A 23,945-nucleotide genomic window follows, 5' to 3' on the forward strand; every position below is an offset into this window, starting at 1 on the left:
TCACCATTTTAAAGTGTACAATTTGGTGAATCTCCGTATATTCACAAGATTATGTAACCATCACCATTAATTCCAGAATGATTTCATCAGAAAAGAAAGAAAAGAAGAAAGAAAGAAGGAAAGAAAAATGCTGTACTATCAGCAATCTCCAGTCTCTCCTGGCCCCAGTCCTCGGCGACCTCCAATGTATCCACACATGTGACTATTGTGGATATTTCATACAAATAGAAAAATAGAATTGGTGGCCCTTATGTCTGGCTCTTAACTGAGCACCATGTTTTTGGGGTTTACCCATAGATGTGTCAGTCCTTCATTCCTTTTCATGGCCCAATAATATTTCACTGTATAGATATACCACCATTTGTTTATACACTTAACAGTTGATGGACAATTGGGCTGTTTTCACTTCATGTTCACAGCAGCATCATTTGTGCATAAGTCTCTGTGTGGAGGTACGTTTTCATTTCTCTTGGGTATGTATCCAGGAGTGGCATGCTGGGTCACAAGGTAACATTATCTGTAACATTTTGAGGACCCACCAATGTTTTCCAAAATGGTGGCTTCAAATCACAGCAGAGCACTACCCAACAACCTCCTCAAATGACACATCTAAAGGGCAAACTTGCAGGCAGCAGAGTCCTTCTAAGTCAAGTCCCTCCCACTGCAAACACCAACCACAGCTCAACTACAACAGGAGGACACACACAACCCATGCAAGGGAAACACCTAGAGCACCTGGCTCAGGTGAGCTGGGAGACTGTGCCACTGGGACCTACTGGATGTATACTACATAAGGCCACTCTACATAAGACCAAGAGACAGAACAGCCCTACCTAATACATATAAACAAACACGGGGAGGCAGCCAAAATGGGAACACAGAGAAACATGTCCCAAATGGAGGAACAGAACAAAGCTCCATAAAAAGAACTAAACACACTGGACACAAGCAATCTAGCAGATACAAAGTTCAAAACACTGCTTATAAGGATGCTCCATGATCTCAGTGAGAACAACCACAAAGAGATAGAAAACATAAAAATGGAGATACAAATCATATAAAAGAACTGGCCAGGAATGAAGAATACTATAACTGAAATGAAGAATACCTTAGAGGAAATTGATGGTAGATCAGACGAAGCAGAGGATCAAATCGGCGATTTGGAAGATGAGGTACCAGAAAACACCTGAGCAGAACAGCAAAAAGAAAGAAGAATCCAAAAAAAATGAGGATAGTATAAGGGGCCTCTGGGACAACATCAGGCGTGACAACATTCACATCGTAGGCACCAGCAGGAGGAGAGAGAGCAAGGAATCCAAAACCTGTTTGATGAAATGAGGATGGAAACCTTCCCTAACCTGGAGAAAGAAGCACCGAGAAGTGCAGAGTGACAGACAAGATGAACCCAAAGAGGCCCACACCATGACACATCCTGATTAAAATGCCAAAGGTTAACGACAAGGAGAGAATCTTCAGAGCAGCGGGAGAAAAGCAGGGAGTTGCCTACAAGGGAGCTCCCGCAAGTCTGCTGATTTTCCAACAGAAACTTTGCAGGCCAGAAGGGATTGCAGGAAATTATCAGCATGATGAAAAGAGAGGACCTACAACCAAGATTATTCTATCCAGCAGAGTTATCATTTAGAATTGAGGGACAGAGAAAGAGCTTCCCAGATGAGAAAAAGCGAGAAGAGTTAGTTCATCACCACCAAACCAGTGTTACAAGAGCAAGTTTTTTAAGAAGAAAAAAGAAAATGTATGAATAATAAAATGGCAATTACTACATATATGTCAACAATTACATGTAAATGGATTAAATGTTGCAATCAAAAGACATAAAGTGGCTAAACAGATAAGAAAACAAGACCCTTACATATGCTGCCCTCACATACCTTTAGAAGAAACTCACTTTTAATCAAAAGAAACACACAGACTGAAAGTAAAGGGATGGAAAAAGATATTTCATGAAATATGGAAAGGAAAAAAAAGAACTGGGATAGCAGTACTTCTACTAGACAAAATGGATTTAAAACAGAGACTGTAACAGGAGACAAAAAAGGACCCAGTAACTTCACTTCTGGGTATTTACCCAAAGAAACCCGAAACACTACTTTGCAGGGACATGTGCATCCACATATTCATTGCAGCATCATTTACAATACTCAAGATATGGGGGCAGCCTGGATGAAGAAATAAAGGATCAATGATGAAGGAATGAAGAGGTGGTACATATATACAGTGGAATATTACTCAGCCATGAAAAGGAATGAAATCTTGCCACCTGCAACAACATGAATGGACCCGAAGGGTATCATGCTGAGCGGAGAAAGTCAGAGAAAGACAAATGCCCTAGGATTTTGGTTACATGTGATATCTAAAGGACAAAACAGAAACAGACTCATAGATTCAGAAAACATTTTGATGGTTATGAGCTGGGAGGGGGGTTGGGGATGGGTGAAAAAAGGGACAGGGATAAGAAGTTCAAACTGGTAGCTACAACACAGTATGTGTCAGATGGGTCCTAAGTTTACTGGGGTGATAAATCTAGTGTAAGTTATATAAATGTCTAATCACTACATTGTTCACCCAAAATATTGTGTGCCCAGTGTATTCGAAAAATATAAAATTTAAAAAAGAAATCATAAGAAAAAGGCAAATAACATCTAAGTGTTATTACAAAAATAGTTAAGAAAAAATAATTAAACATGAAATTACCCCAAGACTCAGCAATCGCACTTACTGGACATACACCCAGAAGGGAAAGCAAGGACTCCTACAGGTATCTGCACTGCAGCGTTCATCACAGCGTGATCCGCAACAGCCAAGAGGCGGACACGACACACGTGTCCGTCACGGGTGAACAGGCAGACAAAATGCGGTGTGCCCACACAATGGAATATTATTCGGCCTCGAAAAGGGAGAAAATTCTGACGCACACTACAATATAGGTGAACTATGAAGACAATACGCTGAGTGCAAAACACCAGTTACACAGGACAAATACTGAACGATTCCGCTTGTATGAGATCCCTGGAGGGGTCTAACTCACAGAGACAGAAAACAGGACGGTGGCAGCCAGCGGCCGAGGACGGGAGTGGAGAGGTGGGGTTCAGCGGGGACCAAGTTTCAGTGTGGGAAGCTGAGACACTTCAGAAGACGGGTGGTGGGAGCCGCCGCACAGCACTGTGGATGTGTCCTCGGTGCCACTGAACTGTCCACTTTCAAAACGATAACATGGCCATTTTATCCCAATACAATACACACGACCGAGAAGGCGGAGCCCCCACTAACCAGTGCTGCGTCCGGGCGGTGAGCCCATCGGGCCCGCCCTGCTGACCCGCTCACGCCTTTCTCTGCGGGCCACGGCGGGCCTGGTGCGCCACTCTGAGGCCTTCTGCTCGGTCCGCACGGTCCGCTACCCACTGGCCGCCCCCGCTTCCAGATCCCGGGTTGCTGAACACCATGACACTGCCCAGTCTTGGGTCATGACGGCACTATCATTGGCTTCTTTTCTTCGCTGTGTATCCTACCAGCTTGTATGTTTGGAAACGGACCATCGGAGTCCACTTTCAAGATCTCATTCACTTCAGGCTTGTCTCCTAATCACTTGCCCCCAGAAGATGGTATCTAATGTGTCATCTGGAGAGAAAGACATTTTAAAGTAAGCAATGACAACATTTCTGTGCGGGCGTTAGCCGCAGCGGCACCGCGTGGCAGAGACTGAGCCGTGAAAGACCAGGCACGGGACACATCACACTTAATTTGTGGGCCACGACCTGCTTCCATGGAATCTTGGATAACAGGCTCGTTGGAACATGGTACCCGTGAATGAGTAAGGCAGTGTGGGACAGGGAATACAATTGCTAATTGTGAGGAATCGGCCTAAGGTTGGGGATAGCCCCAAACTGGGACTTATATAAGAGATGAGGCTGCCAAAGAGGCACATCGTGTCAGCTAGCCAACCCTTCGGGCTCGAAGTTCCACTTAAATCGTTCGCTTGCAGCCTTTTAGGGATAAGGTATTTATTCCAAATATAGGAATGGAGAAATATGAACAAAGATGTATGTGAGAAACACAGCAAAGGAATTTTATAACTGAGTCGATAACTGGGATGAATAGAAAAAAAAAATCCTGAAAACCTTATTTAGAGAATTCATTCACTGAACTATTTCATATCTTTATAATAAAACATATTACCCAGACACCCAACATTATGTTGAAGAACAAATGAAGGAAAGAGTTCTCCATGCTGCTAAGTAAAAAACAGATTTCAAAAATTAATATAACCCTGTTTCTTTTTTTAAAAAAATGGTGGGGGAGAGGGAGAGCCAGAGGGCAAGAAAAAAGGAAGGAGGAAAGAGGGAAGGAAGAAGAGAGGGAAGAGGAGACGTGGGACTGTATTACCTCACACAGCACTGTACCTCTGAACAGCCAGGTATCTCTACCTGTACAGGAAGGAAAGTGACCAGCACAGGGATGAAATGTGGCAATGTGTGTCAGGGGCCTGAGAGGCGTCATTTATCCTGGATCAGTCCTGGCGATATTGCCGGGAGCAGCTACCATACGAAAAGGTGGAGCTGGCAGTGGGGGACGTGGGGCCACAGGATGGGCATGACGGGTGTGGGGAGGCCGGAACTGCACCTGAGATCTATGATCTAATGGTGGCTGTGCCATTATAGCTGGGCGGCTCTCCGTAAAGTGTACAAGATGCCACGTTAATATTAGTGATATTTTGTTAGCTACAGGTACTTACACACACACACACTCACATGCATATGCATGTGTATTTTCTGTCATGCCTAAGGCTTATTTGGATAAAAATGTACACAAAGCCAAATTTAAAGAGTGTGGTCTTATATGAAGAGTGACATCATGTGCTGCCCTCCATCAGCTAGATTCGGGAAACCATAAATAAAAAGTAGGTTTCTTTACTACAGGCTATGTTGGAATCATACCACACTCCGCGAATCCCTCACAGAGAAACATAATCACTTAACATAATCCTCACTTCACATTGACTGGTTCCTGGGAACAGCCACGTGAACCGAAACGAAGTTTGAGGAAAGCACTGTTAACCATCAGCTAATTGAGATAAATGAAAGTTAAGTCATTGCGACACAATTCTGGTCACAAAAAACCATCACCAAACTTCTAAGGAAAGACCCCAAATGCTTCCAACATGAGACTTTGAAATAAATGTGACCCATACATACATTCAAGAAAAATGAGTAATAAAGAAGATCAATCTTTTAGAAACTGCTTGTTCCAGTTCAGGGCATGAGGTGGGACTCACCTGGACAGGACCCCCTTCCAACTCAGGACCACTCACAGCCACACGCACACGCCCTCAGGCTGGGATAGTGTGGCCACGCCAGCACGCCCCACATGCACACCTCGGGGGTGTGGGCGGAGAGTGGAGTTGTCCAAGGAAACCCATGCAGACAGGGGCCCGGCCAGCAAGTTATTTTTTCTCATCAACATTTTGATAAAATGATTTATCTGAGAACCTGGTGTTCACAGGCTCACGGACGCCGGGGTCAGAAACACACGCAGGCAAGACGCTCCGGACGGGACAGTGAGTCCTGTCATGGTGGATCCTCCCGTTGATCAAAAACTAAAACTAAAACAAAAAAAACCTGGAACTGCACTTCAACGTGCCAGGTGAAAGCACAGACTTGTGATAAAATACAAGAAAAGGTTCTTTGGATGAAGTGAAAAATTGGAAAAAGAAAACACGCAATTTTTTTTCTCTAACTTTTCATTCTGAAATAATTTCGGACTTACAAAAGAAAACTTTCCAAGAGCACGAAGTCCTCCACACATCCTTTGCCTGAATTTCCCAGACAGCAACGGCTTGCCCTATCCCGGGACAATGAAGCTAGAGACATGAGCAGCGACGAGGTACCGCGACCTACGGGCCTCGTTCAAGTGTCCCCAGCCGCGCGGCTAACGCCCTGGCTCTGCCGCGTCGTCGGGTTGCATTGGCTTCTCCCCATTTTTGAACCTCACCTGTTAATCTTCCATCACCCCGGCACCTTTTAAAGACAACCAGTCAGTGTTTACAGAATTCCCCTCGCTTCGGGTTCGTGGCATGCCTTTCCGGGAGCTGGCGGAGAGGCCGTGGAGTGAGGGGGACCCGGCTGGGTTGAGCGGGGTCCGCTGCTGCAAGTTCCTGCGATTCAAGACGCAGCGTGTAGGGGCGTAAAGCACGCCCCGCTCTTCGCTTCCCTTCCTTCCATGGGAGGCGCGGGAGCCACCGTGGACGCCCGTGCGTGGAGCGTGGCCGTCCCGTGGCAGCGCGGCGACCGGGACTGCACGCGGGGCCGGCGTCCGGGGCAGAACACGCGTTTCGCCCGGGCCGGGCAAGAGCCATTAAAACGGGGGAGCAAACGGCACAAGGGCGCTTCCCCGGGCTCCGAGCGCGTGCCGCTGCTTCACCTGCCTCGCCTGCTCTCACGGCCGCACGACTGGCAAGGGGCGGAGGCGGCTTGGCTCCGGGGACTTGGCTACCTGAGAGCTTCCCCGTCCAGGGGGGCGCTGCTACGCGGGGCGCGACCGGCCACAGCCCCACCTCGTCCCCCCCCCGCCTGCACGCACACCCGGCCTCGTCACTTCACGGTTCCTCCCGCTGAGAACGCACACCTCCCTCCTCCTCTGACCTTGGGTTCAGCTGCGGGGCCCGCTTCGGCAACGTGAGCTTAGCAGCCCGGCTAGGAGCAGAGACGTGACAACCACCTCTGTCCCTTGGCTTGCTGTCGTGTGCATCTGCCATCGACAGGGCCGGGCCAGAGTGCTGGTCCCGAGAGGGAGATGAGAGGCTCAGCCGGGCCTACAAAGTCACGCGCGCAAGAAACACTTCCCCCTGGACGCTGCAGACCGTACGCTTGTGCGTTAGGCAGCAGTTCTGTGGCCAACCGCTAACGACCCACGTCCCTGACTTCTGACTGCAAATCGACCGGCCATAGCCAGACTGGCACACGGAGTCACACACTCACACACACACACTCACACACACACACACACACTCTCTCACACTCAACCCCACAATCCAGCAAAGCCTTGCTAAGCTGAAGAGGTGAGGACCACTCTGACTCTCTGAAAAGATGTCATCTACGTAAATCAAACACAGGCTCCGTTCGTTCACTCAAAGACACTATTTATTTTGTTAAAATCAGGCAGGTTGATCTGGTGAGAGGTGAGTGGTGTCGAGCACAGAACCTGCAGGCGCTTTCCCCGTGAATGAGCTGCAGGAGACGCGGCAGAGGCAGTAGTAAGTAGCCCGGACGGAAATCCGCTAGAGACCGTTCCACAGCTGAGTTACGACAGGGGTGAGGAATCGGCCGCCATCTAAGAACGCCGAGGGCGAAATGTTAGCACCAGATTCTTTTGATATGCAATAATATAACTATATACAAAGGTAGGGATACGGACACACCGGAATCTTTGGGTCCCCGCTAACCAGACACTTAAGAGGCAAACAGGGGAACAGATAGGACAGTTGTGATTACAGGTACGTTGTGAAAAGGGAGATGGCACTGTGTATTGCTATGGACAAGGAAGTCCTCGACAGACATCGCGGCGCTGGATACAGACACGATTCCATGGTTCATTCACATTGTACAAACATATTAAAATGATCACCGTATCCTACCAGAGGGGCACGAATCACAGTTAACAGCTCTGTCGAAATTAAAAAGCAAACACACCGAAGTGGCTCTGGCTGTGCTCCCGAGGGGGAGACACGAGGCCCGTGGACGACCAAGCTGCACCTTTCCCGAGATGACCAGTTTCCACAGCGCGGGACCACACCGGGGGAGGGGAGCACGCTGCATTGGCAGATTGTTTTTCAAGTCAGATACAGCTTAAGAGGAATGCAAGCTTCCAAGGAGGGAGTTCCCTTTTGGGTGCTGCCAAAACCCGTGTTGAAGCGTGCCCGTGTGCAGCGCACGCTGCCATCGAGACGCCTGCACGGGACGCTGGCTCGCCCCTCTGGCTCACGGAGCATGGACAGGGTCCTTTGCAGGTGCATGTGTGTGCGTGTGTGTGCGTGTGTTGGGGAGGCAGCCGTCACCGCTGACAGACATCTCCCCACCTGCTGGAAAACTTCTTTTACAGAAACGAGGGGAAACAAGGGTTAAAATGATCCCTCCATCAAACAGATGTCCACATATTACCTTGACATGAACTCATCCAAGGGGCTGTCCCAGCATTAAGCATGCGTCTAAGCAGGTGAGCATCTGTGAAGACTATACCGGCCCTACAATGACTTAGGTACAAATAAGTTATAATCGAGCCATTGGCGGTTGGCCACCTTTTTGCCTGTGCTTATTGGTCACCCATGTGTCCTCTTTGGTGAAACCTTTTGCCCACGTTTTAATTGTGCTGTGTGTTTCCTCACAGTCGACGGATTTTCAGAGTTCTTTCAGATTCTGGAGACAACTCCCTTGTTTCAAATACGTGATGTGCAAATCTTGTCTCCCAGTCTGTGACTTCTCAACTAGAAACTAATAGCACGACAGTGTTTTGTTTTGTTTTGTTTTGTCATAAGTGGCTAGGCTCTCTTTTAAGCAGCTCGCGATTTCATCCATTGAGAAGGGCACAGAATCTGTAAACTCTGTTACAAAGTCGTAGAGTGCACGAGACCTCTGAGAAGCCAGAGGAAGGTTCTTACAGTACAGAAGGACGGCTCTCGGGACGTGGTGACAGAGTCGAAGAGGCAAGAACAGTGGCCAGTTATCTTGAGTGACCACGGACACACGAAATACATGTTCTGGGGAAACAGGAATTCAGGAACTATCCTGTTGGTCTCCTGGGGCAAAGATCTAGCAAGAGCATCACTACTGGACACACTTTAGAGTGAGTAACCTCACGCTGCAGAAAACGTCACTTGGCCCGTGCCGTCCGGGGAGACGTACTCAAAGTCTTCGCTGTGTGTGTGTGTGTGTGTGTGTGTGTGTTTCAAAGCATGCACACAAGTTTCAGTGGCGATTTTAGAATGAGCGAACCTAGCACACAGGTCATTCATGTCATAGCTGGTTTCTAACCGCGTGGAAACTAGTCACCTTTCCGAAGCGTTAATAAATTATCATCGTGGTTTCTGCTGGGTCAGAGACGAGGAATGCTCGACGCCGATGGACGGAGGAGCCGGGAGCGAAGACGCCGGCCGTCGTGCTCCCGAGAGACGCGCTCGGTCACTTCCCGAGCGGTTGGTTCGGCCTCCGCGGACTGGACGGAGGGGCAGACCCGCCACTGCAGAGGCCACTGCAAGGGCCACTGGCGGGACCGGGGCCCCCAGGCCGCGCCACAGTGACGCGCCGTCTGCCAAAGCCCAGGGCCACGGAGCCCAGGGCCACGTGCGGTCCCTCGGAAAGGAACCTGACGAACACTGCGCCACTCGAGCTCGGCATTCAGAAGGGAAACTGGGAAATTAAATAAATCGACGCAAACACACACGAGAGTTATTGCTTTTCTAACCGCCATTCCGCCGGCGGAGGCTGCTCGGCCCAGGACATAAATACAGGTGGGGACGGGCATCTCCCCTGGGGCTGAAGGCCGGGCGTCCGTCCCCCGCCAGGGAGGACCCGCCTATTTGCCCCTGTCGGGCTGCAGGCTGTCCAGCAGGCACTTCAGCTGCTCCTCGCCCAGGTGGATCTTGTCCTCCAGCTCCCGCTGCTCGATGATGAGGGCCGACTTCATCTTCACGAAGTGCTCGTAGTCCGCCAGGCTCTCGTCGCTGAGGCGGCCGGCCAGGATGTTGAACACGACGCGCTCCCGGCGGTCCAGGTTCTCCTTCAGCTCCTTGGCATCCTCATGCTGCCGGATGAGGACACGCTGCTTCTCGAGCAGAGATTGCTGCGGACAGAGAAACGAGCCCGTTGAGGACCAGGGCCGAAGCGGGGACTCCCGCCACCGCCCCGCCAACGCGGCGTCCCTGGCGGCCGGTCCCACGGACGCCCTGGCGGCCCGCGAGTCAGGGACCCGCAAGGAAATACAACGTGGACAGAATGAAGCTCGGGGCTCCGGCAGGCTCCGGTCCCAGCACCCCCAGCCCTGGAGGCGCCTCCGAGTCCTCCCTCCAGCCCTGAGCAGCTCGGAAATGGCCACGACGAGCACACAGTGATCAGGGGCCGAAAAACCAGAACTTCGAGACGCTCGAAACGTGCAAAGGGCTTAGTTACGGGGTCCTACGTGTGTCAACGGCCTGACGGGATTGTGGCAAAGTTGGCCAAAGGAAGAGATCCTAGGGAAGTTCCCGAGCGGGGTTTTCTAAACCCCTCCGGCAGGAGGAGGAGGAGCTGAGAGGCGCCGTATGAGGCAGCGCGGGGGGGGGGGGGGGGCTCCCTCGCTCCAAGGGCCCCAACGTGTCCCTCACAGCCACTCCACCTACCACACACACACTCCCCAAGTTAGAGGAGGGCACGGGGCGTCTCCAGCTGTCGGCTGGGGGTCCACACATTCCTTTCTTCGCCGCGACCTCCTGAGTCTCCCGTGGGTGTCACGCAGACACCCTGCTATCCTGACGCCTTGCAACTTGGCCGGGGACAGTTACCCACGGCCACGTGGGCGCGTCCGGGATGTCGCTGGCGTTTGCAAAACGCCGACGCACAGGACGCGCTCGGCGAAGATGAGCCGTTATCCCACGGTGGCTGCGAATGGGAACGGCTCATCCCATGTGGCTTCCGGGGACCCTGACCCCCTTCTGCGGGACACCGCGATCTCAGGCGCTTATCGAACAAGGGTACAGTGAACTCGCATGAAACGAGGCGAGGCAAAGCCAATTAATCCCAAAGGAAAACAGACTGTAACTGATTCTAGAAATTCGGTTCAGGATAAAACCAACTGGGCTCGCCAGTGACTAGCAGCTACGAGAGATTGGGGAAGGATGTCATCGGGGGTCTGTTCACGCGCTCGTTTTCCGTCTGGAGAGGTGGAGGAAGCCCTCTTGAATACGATCGCGTATCTTTTCACTCGTTAGCAAGTCAGCCTCCAAAAGCCTGAGCTTCCCAGGCACCGGCTGCCTGTCACAGGGGTTCCCGCCTGACGCCGGCCGCACTGGAGACCGGGCCAGGGCGTCGTCCCCGGACGTGGTCATCCGAGGGCATGCATCAGGCACGCACATCCAAGGGCAGTAACGACCCGTCCGCGAGTCCTCCCTGAACGGACCCCAGCCGTGGAGCGCGGCCCACAGAGCCTGGTACCCAGGAGAACCCCGTGCGTGGTCCCTGGTGTCGGGACTCCTCCTCTCTCCCCGAAAGCCTAACTCTTCCCTGGTTCCACGTACACGGAGGGAAAGATGGATAGAAGATGTGGCGTGTTGTGAAGACAACACTATTTCTTCACTGAAATGAATCCTTCAGAACTTAATCTTTCCCTGACGTGCAAGGAAGTCTCTCTTTCCCGTCCATGTCATTTTCCTAAGATCCTTCAGATAAGTTTGGCAAAGACGGCAAAAACAGCAAAGATGTGTGTGGAAACAAGAGCATCGGGGTCCAAAGCCCCAGTGACTCTACATCCTTCTGTGGTGTGTTCAGTGATCGTTCCTAACGGCTTGGCTAAGCGCAGACAGCGGCATTCTCAAAGGCTCGCTCTGGAAGATCTTTCCACGTAACCCCAAACCAGTCTTCCCTGGACTAAGTGCGAGGGGCGCCTCGTCTGTTCCCCTTTTGCAGAAATTAAGATGTCTTAAAATAAAGAGGATCGTTTTAAAGACCTGTTATGTGCTACGAAGCAAGATGTGTTGCTGACCTCTGACCCATAAAGTAAAGCCAAGAAGGTCCATATTATTTCTCTTATGTTTCATGTGAAAAAAAACTGAAATACGGACGTCCTGAGAAATGCTGCGAGTCGCACACGCGAGGAAAGGGAGGAAAAAGTTAGACGAGCCCTCGGAGTCTTTCTGGACTCCCGGCTGCGCGCCCGGCAGTTAACGGCGACAGTAACGATCAAAGCCCGTTACCACCATGTGCCAGGGAGTGAGAGGGGGGGCCCCGCTTACGCCCGTATGTGTGATCGAGAAAGGAAGAGTATTTGCTAGGAAGACAGAAGCGTTAGTACCAAGGAGTGGGGATATGCGAGGAGATGTCGCAGAGGGGCCGCGGCCCTCCCTGCAGGCCACAGCAGCCCCGCCGACCGATGACAGCGGCCCTGACTCACGGCCTGTTACCTGTCGGTCGCCACGGAGGGCGTCCGTCCATGCAGCAGCGGCATCTTGCATTGTGAGCTGGACGGCCCGCTGCATGAGCCGTGTGAGCCTTCGAGGCGTTCATGCCACAACCCCAGGGAAAGCTTCCCATGGGGCACACCCCCCCCCGCCCCCGCCCGCAACTCCCAGGTCAAAGGCGTGTGCACCTACCCGTTCACCAGGAGAAGTGTTCTCGTCCAAATCGTTGAGGGCGTTTTCCACGCGGGCCAGGCGGCCTGACAGCGACAGCAGAAGGTTCACCACCTTGTCCAGGTCCCCGACGAACATTCGGAACTTGTCGAGCTCGCTGGGCTTGCAGACGTCTTTGGCGATGGCCTCCACCTCGTCCCCGAGCACGCCGTTGGCCTGGATGTCCTCGAGCAGGCTCTCGCGGGCTTCCCGCAGCACCTGCAGCTTGCGGGTGATGCTCTCGATGAGCTCCTGCTGCAGGGCACAGGGCGGCATGCAGACACTCGTTAGGGTCGCCCCCAGCCCGGGGCCACCAGCCGCCACGGCACGACCGTGTGGCCTCCACGCACCGACGCAACTCGACTTCGCACTGTCAGACAGTGGAGGACTCAAAAGGCCAGGGGAAGGAATAATGGCCCCTGGTTCAATCTCTGGCACTTAATTTAGAAATTAAGCAAAATAAATCTATTCTCGTGTCATTAACGTCCTATCAGATTATACAGGAATGGCCTCTTTCGGGGGAACCTCCATTTCGAACTCAATCTTTGCAAAACTTCTCAGGGCCCGTGTGAAACTCGGTGCCTCATACTGGAAGTTTCCAACTTACACACAGTGCAGAAGGTACCGAATCTCACTCACGTCCAGTACTGAATTCCGTGCTTAAAAAGTGTCCTTCACACAGACCAGCCATTAACAATTAAAACAAATAAACGGATGTCAATGAACTTAAACTGAAACAGGCTTTTGGAATGACCTACTGATCTCGGCTTGGCCAAAGTGCAAATAAGTGACTGATTTTTTAACCTGGTAAAATATACACAGCATTTACCATCTCGCCCACTTTTAAAAAGCGTGTCCCTCCATGGCGTCGACCTCATTCACCCATCCGAAACCCTGGCCGTGAAACACCCACTCCTCACTCCCCGCTCCCGTCGGCCCTTGAAACGATCGATTTTTCAGGAGCACAAACAAAAAATAAGACACGTAAGACCTTTAACTCGCGCACCACGTTGAGATGAAACGGCACCGCACGGTCTGATCTGAGCCGCAGACAAAGCGGCCGATTTCTCTGTCTCGTCTGCCGTCGCGAAATTATCAGGAGAGGCTGAAAGGCGCACAGAGCGCAAGCCTCGCCCCCCGTGAGCCCACTTCCTCAGGATCGCGGACATCTTCCTGCCACTGGACCCACCCACAGCACAGACGACGAGCTGTTAGCCCCGACGCGATGAATTATGAACAGCCGGTGGTTAAAAGTCGTGCTGTCCTCTGACACTTGCTGCCCCCCGCCCTGTACTGGACCTGCTCAATCCGTGTGCACGATGCCAACACCTCGCTGGACTAACCCACGGGCAGAGAGGAGGGCAAAACGGAAAGCGTGCTCAGGTACGCGAGCCACAACGAAGCCGAATCCATCGACGTGAACATTCGAGTTCCATTAGGGTTTTTAAAGCCCCCTCCGTTAGAGCGGGCAATGATACTACGTCAGGTCACCTGGACCCACGGAAATCGCGGGTGCTGTCAGCCCTTCTCCTGGGGCTGTTTCCAAACTCCGCCCCCAGAGGAGGCCCGCGGCGCTTCGCAGGGGGGAGGCACGTGCCCGGAGAGGCAGCAGAGTGCCATCGAGCCCTCCGACCCCCAGAGGAGGCCCGCAGCGCTTCGCAGAGAGGCGGCACGTGCCCGGAGGGGCAGCAGAGTGCCATCGAGCTCTCCGAGACTGTGTCCGTCGCGGAACAGGAGCCTCTCTGTCTCCAGGAGTGACAGGGAAGCGCGTGAAATCTCCGTGTACGTGAAGCTCTTAGCCTGGTGTCTGGCATCACGTGCCTGCATGTGCGGTGAGCAGCAACCCTGGGCGTCTGGGTGAGAAAGAGCCGCCCTGACTTCGCGGGCTGGAAAGCTACCCACCCCGCGAACAGGGCCCCACACGGCCTGTTCCTGAGCTCAGCTGACCACGCGGCAGGGCGAGCCGCGGTAAATCATGCCCCGCCGAGCGCTGACATATCGAAAAATGACGACAGCAAGGCCACGCACGTGAAAGGCACGCGCCGTAACCCGGGCTCTGCGCCCCCTTCCCCGGCTTCGATCTGCCTTAGTCTCCCCACTGTGTCTGGACATTCAGCAGCTTAAAACAGTACGCAGTTCGAAAGGGGGTCCGCCCTATTCTTGGTAGTGTACCTGCTGCCAAACTGAGCACGAAGCGTATGCATCCTGCCCGCCGATTCACCGGCACGGTCTTTCTCCTGGGAAAGACCACACGGCATCTGCGAACGGCCTGTGGCTTCTCCAGGTTGGCTTTGAGTTGCTCAGGATGGCAAGACGCTTTCTTTCCTCAGTAATTTTCCACTGTGCATCTACGTTTCTGGGATGTTCTCTCACAGTACGAGTGAGTGTGAGTATCTGTGTGTGTGTGTGTGTGTGTGTGTGTGTCTGTGCGTACGCTCACGCTTGTGTATCTCTGTATCGGTTCACCTGCCTACCTGGAGACATTGTTCAAAATCAACCCCAAATCCCACGGCTGAGAAAGTGGTCCCGTTTTTAGATGTTCACCACTCGAGGGAGAAGTGCCAAATCGCTTATGGGGATGGAGAGCCTTGCAGATTCTTGCCTGTCACTGATCCCAACCTGAATCCTTCAAGCAATTTAGGTGACTGGATGAATGAGGACCTTTAGCCAGCGTTACTGGTGACTTTTCAGATTCGTTACTCTGTAGCAATGATACTGATGCAGACTTTGCGCCCATGCATGACAATGCGCCTTCGAAGCCCACACAATCAGGTGGGCTCGCTGGAAGCCGGGTGTCCTGGGAGGAGCCCACAGCCCTTCATCGATCCCTTTAAATGCCTTGCGTCGATTTCCATTAGAAACACTTTCCTTCTCTTCCTTAAAGGGCCATAGTATAAACTGCAGACGTCGACTTCCAAAGGTTTGGAGATGAAAATCATGGCTCTCAGCACCGCCTGCCTATTTTCTGCGGCACGTGGCACTCACGGAGTTCACGGCGGCAGAGGCTGGCCGGGTGTCTCCGCAGAGGCACAGCGGGCTCTCGCCTCTCAGGCCCAGACACCCACCTTCTTTCTGTTCCAAGGCCACGGGGGACATGAGGTCTTTTCTCTCTACACCTCGCACTCGGCTCTTGGTTCCAAGGAAACCCCATAACTCTCAGAGATCCCAGACTTCGCCCGATCTGCTGTCTCTGGTTCTCCAGAGGAATCTGGCCAGGGGGCTTTCTAGCTGAGCCTGCCTGAGCTGCCCCAGGCAGAAACACGGGCCAGCCTTCCTGGTGCCACGCCGCCTGCCGGCCAGCGGACCCCCTCCCTGCGTCCCTCCGCGGGGGCCTCCCATCTCTGTCCTCGGTCTCCTGATGTGGCGCTCTGCTCTGTGACCACCCCGCGCTGCAGGGCTGGTGACAGCTGAGGTCTCATGGGGACGTCTGGTGCACGTGGGGCGAGGGGTCTTGGCACCGAGGGACAGTCACGTGCACCTGCGCGGCGCTCACTTCCGCCTCGTACCTGTGCACGCTCTGTGTAACGTGCGACCCAGCAAACATGCGGCTACGGGGAAGGAGGGAGCAAGGGCGCCCGGCAGCCTGCAGACAGGAGCTGCCTCCACGTGACGCCGGGAAAGGCAGCATCGCCGAGCCGCCGGGGGCCACGGAGACCCGTCCTTCACGGCGTCTGCCGCTCAGGGCGGAATTGCCCGACGGAGGCTAATTGAACTAAACATGTCCGTCGCCTTAAGAATTTATCACGAGGGTAGGCTGGGGGAAAGGCTGTCAGGAGGCGAGCCCAGGGACACGTCTCAATCCCAAGGCAAACAGACAAAGTGCCCACGCTGCAGGCGGGTAGCAAGGCGTGCTGACTCCCAAAGTCGCCACGCAGTGAGCAAACGAAGCTGTCCTGTAAAGAACACAGTTCTCCACATCTAGGCTGTAGACAGATCTGAAACGGTCCTAGCCGTACGTTTTTTCCAGTTTTATGAGCCCCTGAAAACATTTTTATATATGTTTTAAAAAAAGAAAAAAAAAAAGGAGAATGCACCAGAATAAAACACACGGGCCCAACGGCCAGCTACTGGACCCCTACAACTGCCGCGACAAAAACTTATTTGTTCATTTCGTTTTCTAATTCCTCGAACCAAAGAGCTATCGTTTCCTCAACTAAAAGTAATTTTCTATCATGCGTGGGTCGTAATATTTCTTCCAAAGCACGTCTATCATATTTGGAAGCCAACAGTGGCATTTCTTAACCACTAACAACAATAGGCTGACTTGCAACAGAATCCTTTGCAAAAATCTCGCCCGAAAATCAATCAATCAATCAATCAATCGGTATTTCTGTAGCTGTCCTTTTCCCTGAGTGCTAAGCCTATGAACAGCATTCACAAAATGCTGGTTCCCGTTCCTCCCCTGGTGCAGGCACACTCGTGGCCCCGGAAATAAACCGCACACGCTATCCTGACCCCCACGCCCCCCGGCGATGCCCCCGTCCCTTTATGCCAAGTGCTCCCTGCGGGAAAACACGCACCCCCGGCTCTGGCCTGTTGCCACGCCGCGGAGACGTAAGACTCTTGCCAGTGGAGCTGCTGACATTGGCACCGAGAGCAGCAATTCTGCCCCGAGCTGAGGGTCACGTTGCCACGCGCTGCTGAGCCGCTGGCCGCATTCTGAGGTCCTCGCCGAGCCCCCTCCCTCCCGGCCCACACGGCAGCGGCCGCCGGTGTCCGCTGCTTCCCCGACATGCCCTGGGGCCCGTGGCCCCGGCGCCTGCACTCGCTGGTGCCCGACCTGGCCCTTGGCATCACTCCGGTCGCCACCAATCACAGCCCTCCCTGTAACCACACTCCTTTTATCTCCTTCTAGTCCTTCGCCTTGCTTTAGTTTTCTTGCCGCCTGATATGTTACACTAACAGTCAACAAACTTTTCCTTTAAAAGGCCAGATAGTGAATATTTTAGCATTTACAGGCCACACAGTACCTATTGCAGCTACTCAACTCTGCCGCTATAGTACAAAAGCCACCAGAGGCCGTATGTAAATGAATGAATGGGGTTCTGTTCCAATAAAACTTTATTTACAAAAGCAAGTGGTGGGCCCGGTTTGGCCTATGGGCTGTAGTTTCCTGACCGTGTATTATACATTTATTTACGCACTGGCTGTCTGTCGTCCACTTACCCCTCCTGTGAGAACAAAAGCTCCCTCAGGGAAGGAAGCACTCAATTCGGTTTTGGCTACTGCGGTATCCTCGAGTTCCTGGGGAGGTTCTTAGAGCTGGACAAATGCTTTTGGGTTAACCAAGCACTTTACAATCTGCTGCTAGTTTTATGATCACCTGCTTACAGATACTGGAACCCGATACTCAAAGAAGACACGTGACTTGCAGAAAGGCACACGTCTAAGTCCCCCGGGTGGTCATCAGGGACAAAGCAGCTGAACTTAAAATGAAAGATGGCAGTGGCCACTCAGGTAATTCGACACTGCGTCAAACAGGAGGCACAGAGACCCTGGTGCCAAGGCTCGATCTCAGCACAGAAGACTTCACCGCAAGGGGCCAAACACGACGGCCCCGCAGGGCCTCGTCCTGCACGGCGGACGAACACAACCGCCCCCGGCCGCGTGCTGCGGAGCCGCCCCCTGGCGGTGCACGCCACAGGTGGGCCGGCCGCCGGGCCCCCCGCATGTTCCCGTCCGGAAGTCCAGCGCTCCTACCTTCTTCACAGACAGGTCGTGGTCCAGGTCGCTCCCTGGGTCGTCGTCGGGCGCCTGCCGCTCCTGCAGGTCCTTCATCTTGATCAGCAGCTCCGCCTTGGGGGCCGACGTGCTGTAGTAGGTGGAGCTGGTGGCCAGAGACACAGCGGCCGGCGCGCTCGGCGCGTCCTTCCTGGGCGAGAACACGGGACGCTCGTTAGCGGCGGTCACTCGCAGAGGCGCGCCCCGCGACCCGAGGCCCCGCACCTGAGGCCCCGCGACCCGAGGCCCCGCGGCCCGAGGCCCCGCGACCCCAGGCCCCGCGGCCCGAGGCCCCGCGCCCGAGGCCCCGCGGCCCGAGGCCCCGCGGCCTGAGCCCTGGCATGCGGCAGGGGACGGCGCTCACGGAAGGACAGCGTTCGGGGACACGACGGGACAGCAAGAGGAGCAAAGGGCGTAGGCGACGAGGTGTGCACGGAAACGCCCTGCCAGACGGACACTCGTGAAGTCCGCGGAATGTGATTCTGAAGAGGGGGGGCCTTTGCTAAGCAGGGACGTCTAAAGATGCCCGTGTCGGAGGACCGGAGCAGACCCGCGGTTCCCGCCGGGGGCCCCAGGTCTGTGAGCGCGTGGGCGCCACCGCTGCCCGGGGAAGGGGCACCTCGCCCGCGCCCGTCCGCAGCCCCGTCGGCTCCCTCCTGCTCCGCTCCTGGTCTCGCCCCACTTCTCCTCGTCTGCTGCACTGCCCCGGCACCCCGGCCCTCTGTCACCAACGGGCGCTCGTGGACACAAGGCCCACCGGCCACAGGAAAGACGGGACCATGTACACCTCCACGGGCAGAGGACCGAACGAGAGGCTGGAAACTGCGATTTGCAAAGCTGGTCACAACGGATGCACCTGCTCAGAGACACACGTGTGTCCTCGGTGAACACACGTGCTCGGCGGTCTCGGCCTGTCTCCTCCTGTGACCGCTGTGCCGACCTCAGCAGCAGCGACAGCTGGGGCGGGATCGTCCTCTGCTGCGGGTGCATCCTGTGCCCCGCAGGACGCCGAGCATCGGCCCTGGTCTCCACCCAGGGGATGCCCACAGCACCTCTCCCAGCTGCGGCGACCCAGGCCGTCTCCGGATGCCGCTCGCAGCCTCCTGCAGGGGGCGACGCGGCCCGGCCGGCACCCCCCGCCCCCACCACGCTGGCCTCCGCAGCACGCACAGCAGCTGCAGCATTTTTAAGTCTTTGCCAGCACCTGAGGCCATCGCCGCTGGGGACGGGGTCCTAAAGGCCTCAGCTCCTCTTTTAGGACAGTCGCTAATAGCCACAAAACGCTAAGCACCAGGGGCAGCCTTACGAAAACCTGTCCCTCCAAAACCAATCACGAAAACACCTGAACGCATGTGCCCCTGTTCCGTGAAGTCCCAGACGAGCTGGCGGAACCGTGCACGGCCTCACGCGGAACGGACGGCAGCGTCTACTCACTTCTCCTCCGTGGTTCTGGGCGACGTGACTTTGGGGAGCAGCTTCCTGCGCTGCTGAGCTTCTTCCAGGAGGTGCTCGTCCTTGGGGAAGATGCCCTCCATCAGGTCCATGGTGGTCCTGATCTTCGCACTGGGGTCCAGGATGTCGGCCAGGGACTTGTCCTTCCCCACGATCTCCCGGGCCAGCTCCTCCGACTTCAGGTCCTCTGCCGTCTTCTCGCGGGCCTTCACGTAGCTGAGCTCAGGCGGGGAGGCCCGGCTGTCGCCGGCGGCGGGGGGCTGGACGGGGGGCTGGGGCTCGGGCTCGGCGCCCGGGCGGCTGTACACGCAGAAGCGCGAGTAGGAATGCTCCGACGTGCTCAGCGTCTTGATGCGGTCTCTCTCCAGCCCGCTGGGCAGCGCGGGCAGCTCGGCGGCACAGGCCAGGCCCTGGCGGCTCTCCTTCTCGGGCTGGCTCTCCGAGTGCACGATCTTGATGGGCACCATCTTCACCGTGGTGTTGCTGTCGATCACCCGCTCGATCCTGCAGAGAGAAGAGCCGGCGGCTGAGACGGCGCAGGGCACTGGGGCCAGACCCCCACCCAGGGTGAGGACGTGGCCGGCCCCCTCGCCCCCCTTACAGACGGGAACCCTGACGCAAGCGCCTGCAGCCACCCGCTGGAGGGGGTCCCTGGGGCCGCATGTCCCGGGATGGGGGGCCCCCTGGCACCCTGAACTCCATCTCCTGTTGTTGGCATCCAGACACCTTCCACTTTCCAGCGGTCGGCCACGCGCCCACAGGAGCCCGAGGGGGCACCCACGCTCGTGGGTTTTCTCATCGGTGACAGTGCCGACTCTGACGAGCTGCTCAGCTCAACGGTCTTTTGTGGGGGACACGGAGAGGCTTTTCTCACAGCGCGACCACCGGCGCCGAGGTCAGGGTTTCCCACAGCGGGCGGGTGCCCGCGCAGAGCCCCGGGCGGCGGGAGGCCCTCCGCGGGCAGCGGCTGTGGCTGCCGTGCACACGGGCGCCACCGTGCGCCTGGCCCCGACCTCGAGCTTCCTCAGATGCCGCGCGCCCTGGGTCCCCCTGCCCCTGCCTCCCGCCCCCCGACACTGCAAGCCACACCCCTCACTCCAGTGATCAGCACGGGGCACCAGCACGGGGCACACTGCTTCGCCGTTATCTCAAGCGGCTCACGTAAAATATTTTCAGGACACACTTGTCCTTTAACAAAAAAAAAAGGGGGGGGCTTCTTGGTGCGAGGGGCTGCAGGTAACACAAAGTGGAAGTGACCAGTCCAGCCAACCGGAGCGGCCTGCATCTAGGACAACCCGACCAACGGCTCTGGCCCCCCGACCCCACGGAGGAGGGTTGCCGGGACAAACACCTGTCCCAAGTGTTTTTAAAGGACGAATCGGAGAAAGAGTGCCACCTGCTGGTGCCCGAGAGAGAGGCAGAACAAGCTGAGATCACAAACTGCAAGCTCACTTCTGACTCGGGGGCTTTCACCTCACATCTACAAGGCGACCCTGACAGATCTAATTCTAAGGAGCACCAGGGACGCTCTGCTGTCCCGGCTGGTGGGCCCTGAAGGCAGTTACAGTTTCTTCTCTGTTCCTAAGGCTGTGGTGTGAAGGCTACAACGAAACAATTTTGTCTTTTCTGCTCCTGCAGCGGAAACAACCACGTGTTTAATCTAGGTGCTCAGATACCTTTCCTTCGTGAGCTATTTCGAGAGGCGAATTAAGTATGCGGAAAACACCACTTAGATTTGCTCAACAGCAGAGGGAAAATTCCAGCGTCTCATGCCTGCAAGAACAGACAAGCACCCTCTCCATTCCCTTCATTCCACACGCTCGAGCCCTGACCCTCAGGTACGGGCTTTTCAGTGAGCCTGTTTCTTCTATTCCTGGATGAACTCGATTTCCAGAGGAGGAAGTATTTAGGGGAAAAACAAAGAGCAAGCAAGGAAAACAAGTCCCCTACAGGCTGACCTAATTTTCCAACAAAACGTCTCTTCCTGGTCATATCTAAGCACAAATCGTCTCTCCTCTTGAAAACTGTCCAGACTGCCTCATTAAAAAAGTTTGATGAACTTTTACTTCAAAACGAGGAGAAAACACAGTGAATCAGCCCTTACCACAAGCAGATGTCATCAAGGCCTAGTGGAAAAGCGAGACCTGGAGGAACAGAGGAGGGGTGTGCCAAGCCCTGGTGACCTCTGCGGGACATGGGCATTCTCACAGAGCGGCTCCCTCCAGGTCAGTCACCTGCGGCCCACAGGGGCCCGGCCCCCAACATCGCCATGCGCCCCGCTTTGCTCCCAGAGCCACTCCTGGGAGCCACTCAGCCTGCATGCCATTCTCGGTCTGATAAAAACTACATGACCCGCTCACGGGACTGTCAAACATGATGCTCGAGGGGACAATAATAATCGGACTGTCCAAGGGACCCAGAGCTGCCCTCCCGGCTCCCTGCACTCACGCATCGCCAAGCCCAGAGCCAGGCTCCCGCAAAACGCTTGCAAACACTGCCCGGAGAAATCAAATCTCTGACTTTCACTGACAGTGACTGAAGCTGCTGATGGCCACGGCCTCCACTCTGCAGTTAAAAACAAACAAACCAGATGGAAAAGGAAGCTTCCTGGGTTTAGGACAGGAGTGGATGCGTTTGGAATGGATGCCTATTCTGACCCGCCCCCCCACCCCCCGAGAGGACGTTCATTTGCTTTTTCTCTGCATCCCTGAGGCACACGGGCTGCGCAGCACCCGCCTGCTGGATTCGGGGACACTGCACCGTGGCTAGCTTCCCCGTGAACAGTGAGCCCGTGAGCACTCATGACCAAGAGGGAACAGGCAGGAGGAAGGTGAGGTGGGCGGCTAATGCTCAACGAATCGAAGTCTCCAGGAGTCGGGACAAGGAGTGTCTCTGAGCTGTGCCCACGGACGGGCAGCTTTTGAGGCCCCGTCCTGACAGGCCTCGCTTGCTGGCCCGCCTGTAGCCAGCTGACCGTGGAAACGGGACGGGGCTACGGTTCGTCCTGTATGTCGCCGGGAGTCCGCGGGCTCTTCCCGGCACTGACCGATGACAGGGGCCCTGGGGGACAGGGGCATTTCATCCAGCTCTGTATGAGAGGGAACTTGGCTTCCCCAGACCCCCACAGTATGTGCCGTGACTATTGAGATCTCCCTCAAACTCACGGAAAAGACAGTTAGGAAAAGCGACAGTCGCTTTAGGCGGGAAAATAGAAAAAGCAGCTGCTGGCTCCGCGAGCCAACCCGGGCGGTGAGTGCCGCCCAAGCCCGTGCCCTGCTGCTCCGTGGAGCCCGCCACGCTGGGAGGGACCGGCTGCCGGGAAGGCAGGGGCCCGTGCCAGCCTGCCTGCGACAGCCTCCTCCCCACGACCCAGCACACGGACCACACTCGATGGCCGTCCCTTCCTTCCACAACTCGCCGACACCGAGCGGAAGCACCGTCTGCTTTCTGACCTCGCCCTCGCCAACAGGCCGAGAAGCAGCGTCTTGCATTCCGATCGACACAAAGCACAGAGCCGAAGGCAGATGAAGGCGTGGTTACGATGCCACACGCAGACACACAGGACAGTATCTGTACGGTCCTCTGGGTTATTTTGAAGCTTAAAAAAAATGGCTCAAGAAGCTACAGCATGGAGGTCCGACATGACTTTCTGGGTGGAAAGAGCGCGGATCTGTCCACTGGCCACACACAGTGCCACTGAGGAACGAATTTTACTTTTGACTTTCCATTACCTTGCATTCGTATAGCCCCATGTGACTGCTGGCTACTGCACTAGACAACATACCCCTTCGGGGCCGCGTGACTCCTCGCTGGGAGGAGCGTCCTGTGCAACAACACTTCGCGGCATCCCTGGCCTCTCCCCCAGATGCCAGGAGGAAACCCCTCTGCAGTGGCGATACCCCGACAGGTCTGCAGGCAGGCCACATGTTCCCCTCGGGGCAACACCGCCCTCCGCCAGGCTGGGAACCAGCCGTAGAGAGTGAGAGGAAACCTGTGCATTTTTCCCGTCTTTGTTGTTAAAGGCTCTCAGGCAGGAGGTGCCAACAGCTAAGGGGTCAGGATCTCCCAGGGCCCACCCCTGCCTGCCCACGCCGACCCCCATCTCAACAAGCACGACAGACAGCTCCATGCCGGAAACTCCCAGGAGAGCACCGTGAACATGCTTTAATACAGGCTATATGGCAGCTCAGCTCTTTCATGTAAAAAGATCTAAATGAGAAGGAATACAGAAATATTGGGCATTACAAAAAACATCAACTTTGCCTGAAGGTCCCATGCTGGAGTTAAACTCGATTCTGACTACAAATACAACGCACTTTCGGGGCTGCTTCCTCCCACGTGGTTGTTCCCAGAACCAATTTAAAAAGCAAGGCCTGGAGCGAAAGCAAGGCGCCCCTCCTGCACC

The 23,945-nt window shown here is 55.0% G+C and overlaps 1 protein-coding gene across 8 annotated transcripts in view; it reads right to left on the reverse strand.

The window, feature by feature from the left end:
* Positions 1–7,136: 7,136 nt before the first annotated feature.
* The window catches only part of SHROOM2 (shroom family member 2), a 106,091-nt gene continuing 89,282 nt past the window's right edge, over positions 7,137–23,945 (reverse strand). For all 8 annotated transcript variants that reach the window (XM_036235687.1, XM_036235695.1, XM_036235692.1 and 5 more), the window contains 4 exons: positions 19,523–20,044; positions 18,068–18,239; positions 12,350–12,622; positions 7,137–9,849 (listed from right to left, as the gene is read on the reverse strand). In XM_036235687.1, the coding sequence (XP_036091580.1) occupies positions 9,583–9,849; positions 12,350–12,622; positions 18,068–18,239; positions 19,523–20,044 (1,234 nt within the window). In that variant the 3' untranslated portion in view covers positions 7,137–9,582. The remainder of the gene's footprint in view (positions 9,850–12,349; positions 12,623–18,067; positions 18,240–19,522; positions 20,045–23,945) is intronic.

The sequence above is a fragment of the Rousettus aegyptiacus genome, unplaced genomic scaffold, assembly GCF_014176215.1.
Source record: "Rousettus aegyptiacus isolate mRouAeg1 unplaced genomic scaffold, mRouAeg1.p scaffold_m13_p_19, whole genome shotgun sequence".
Classification (NCBI taxonomy): Eukaryota; Metazoa; Chordata; class Mammalia; order Chiroptera; family Pteropodidae; genus Rousettus; species Rousettus aegyptiacus.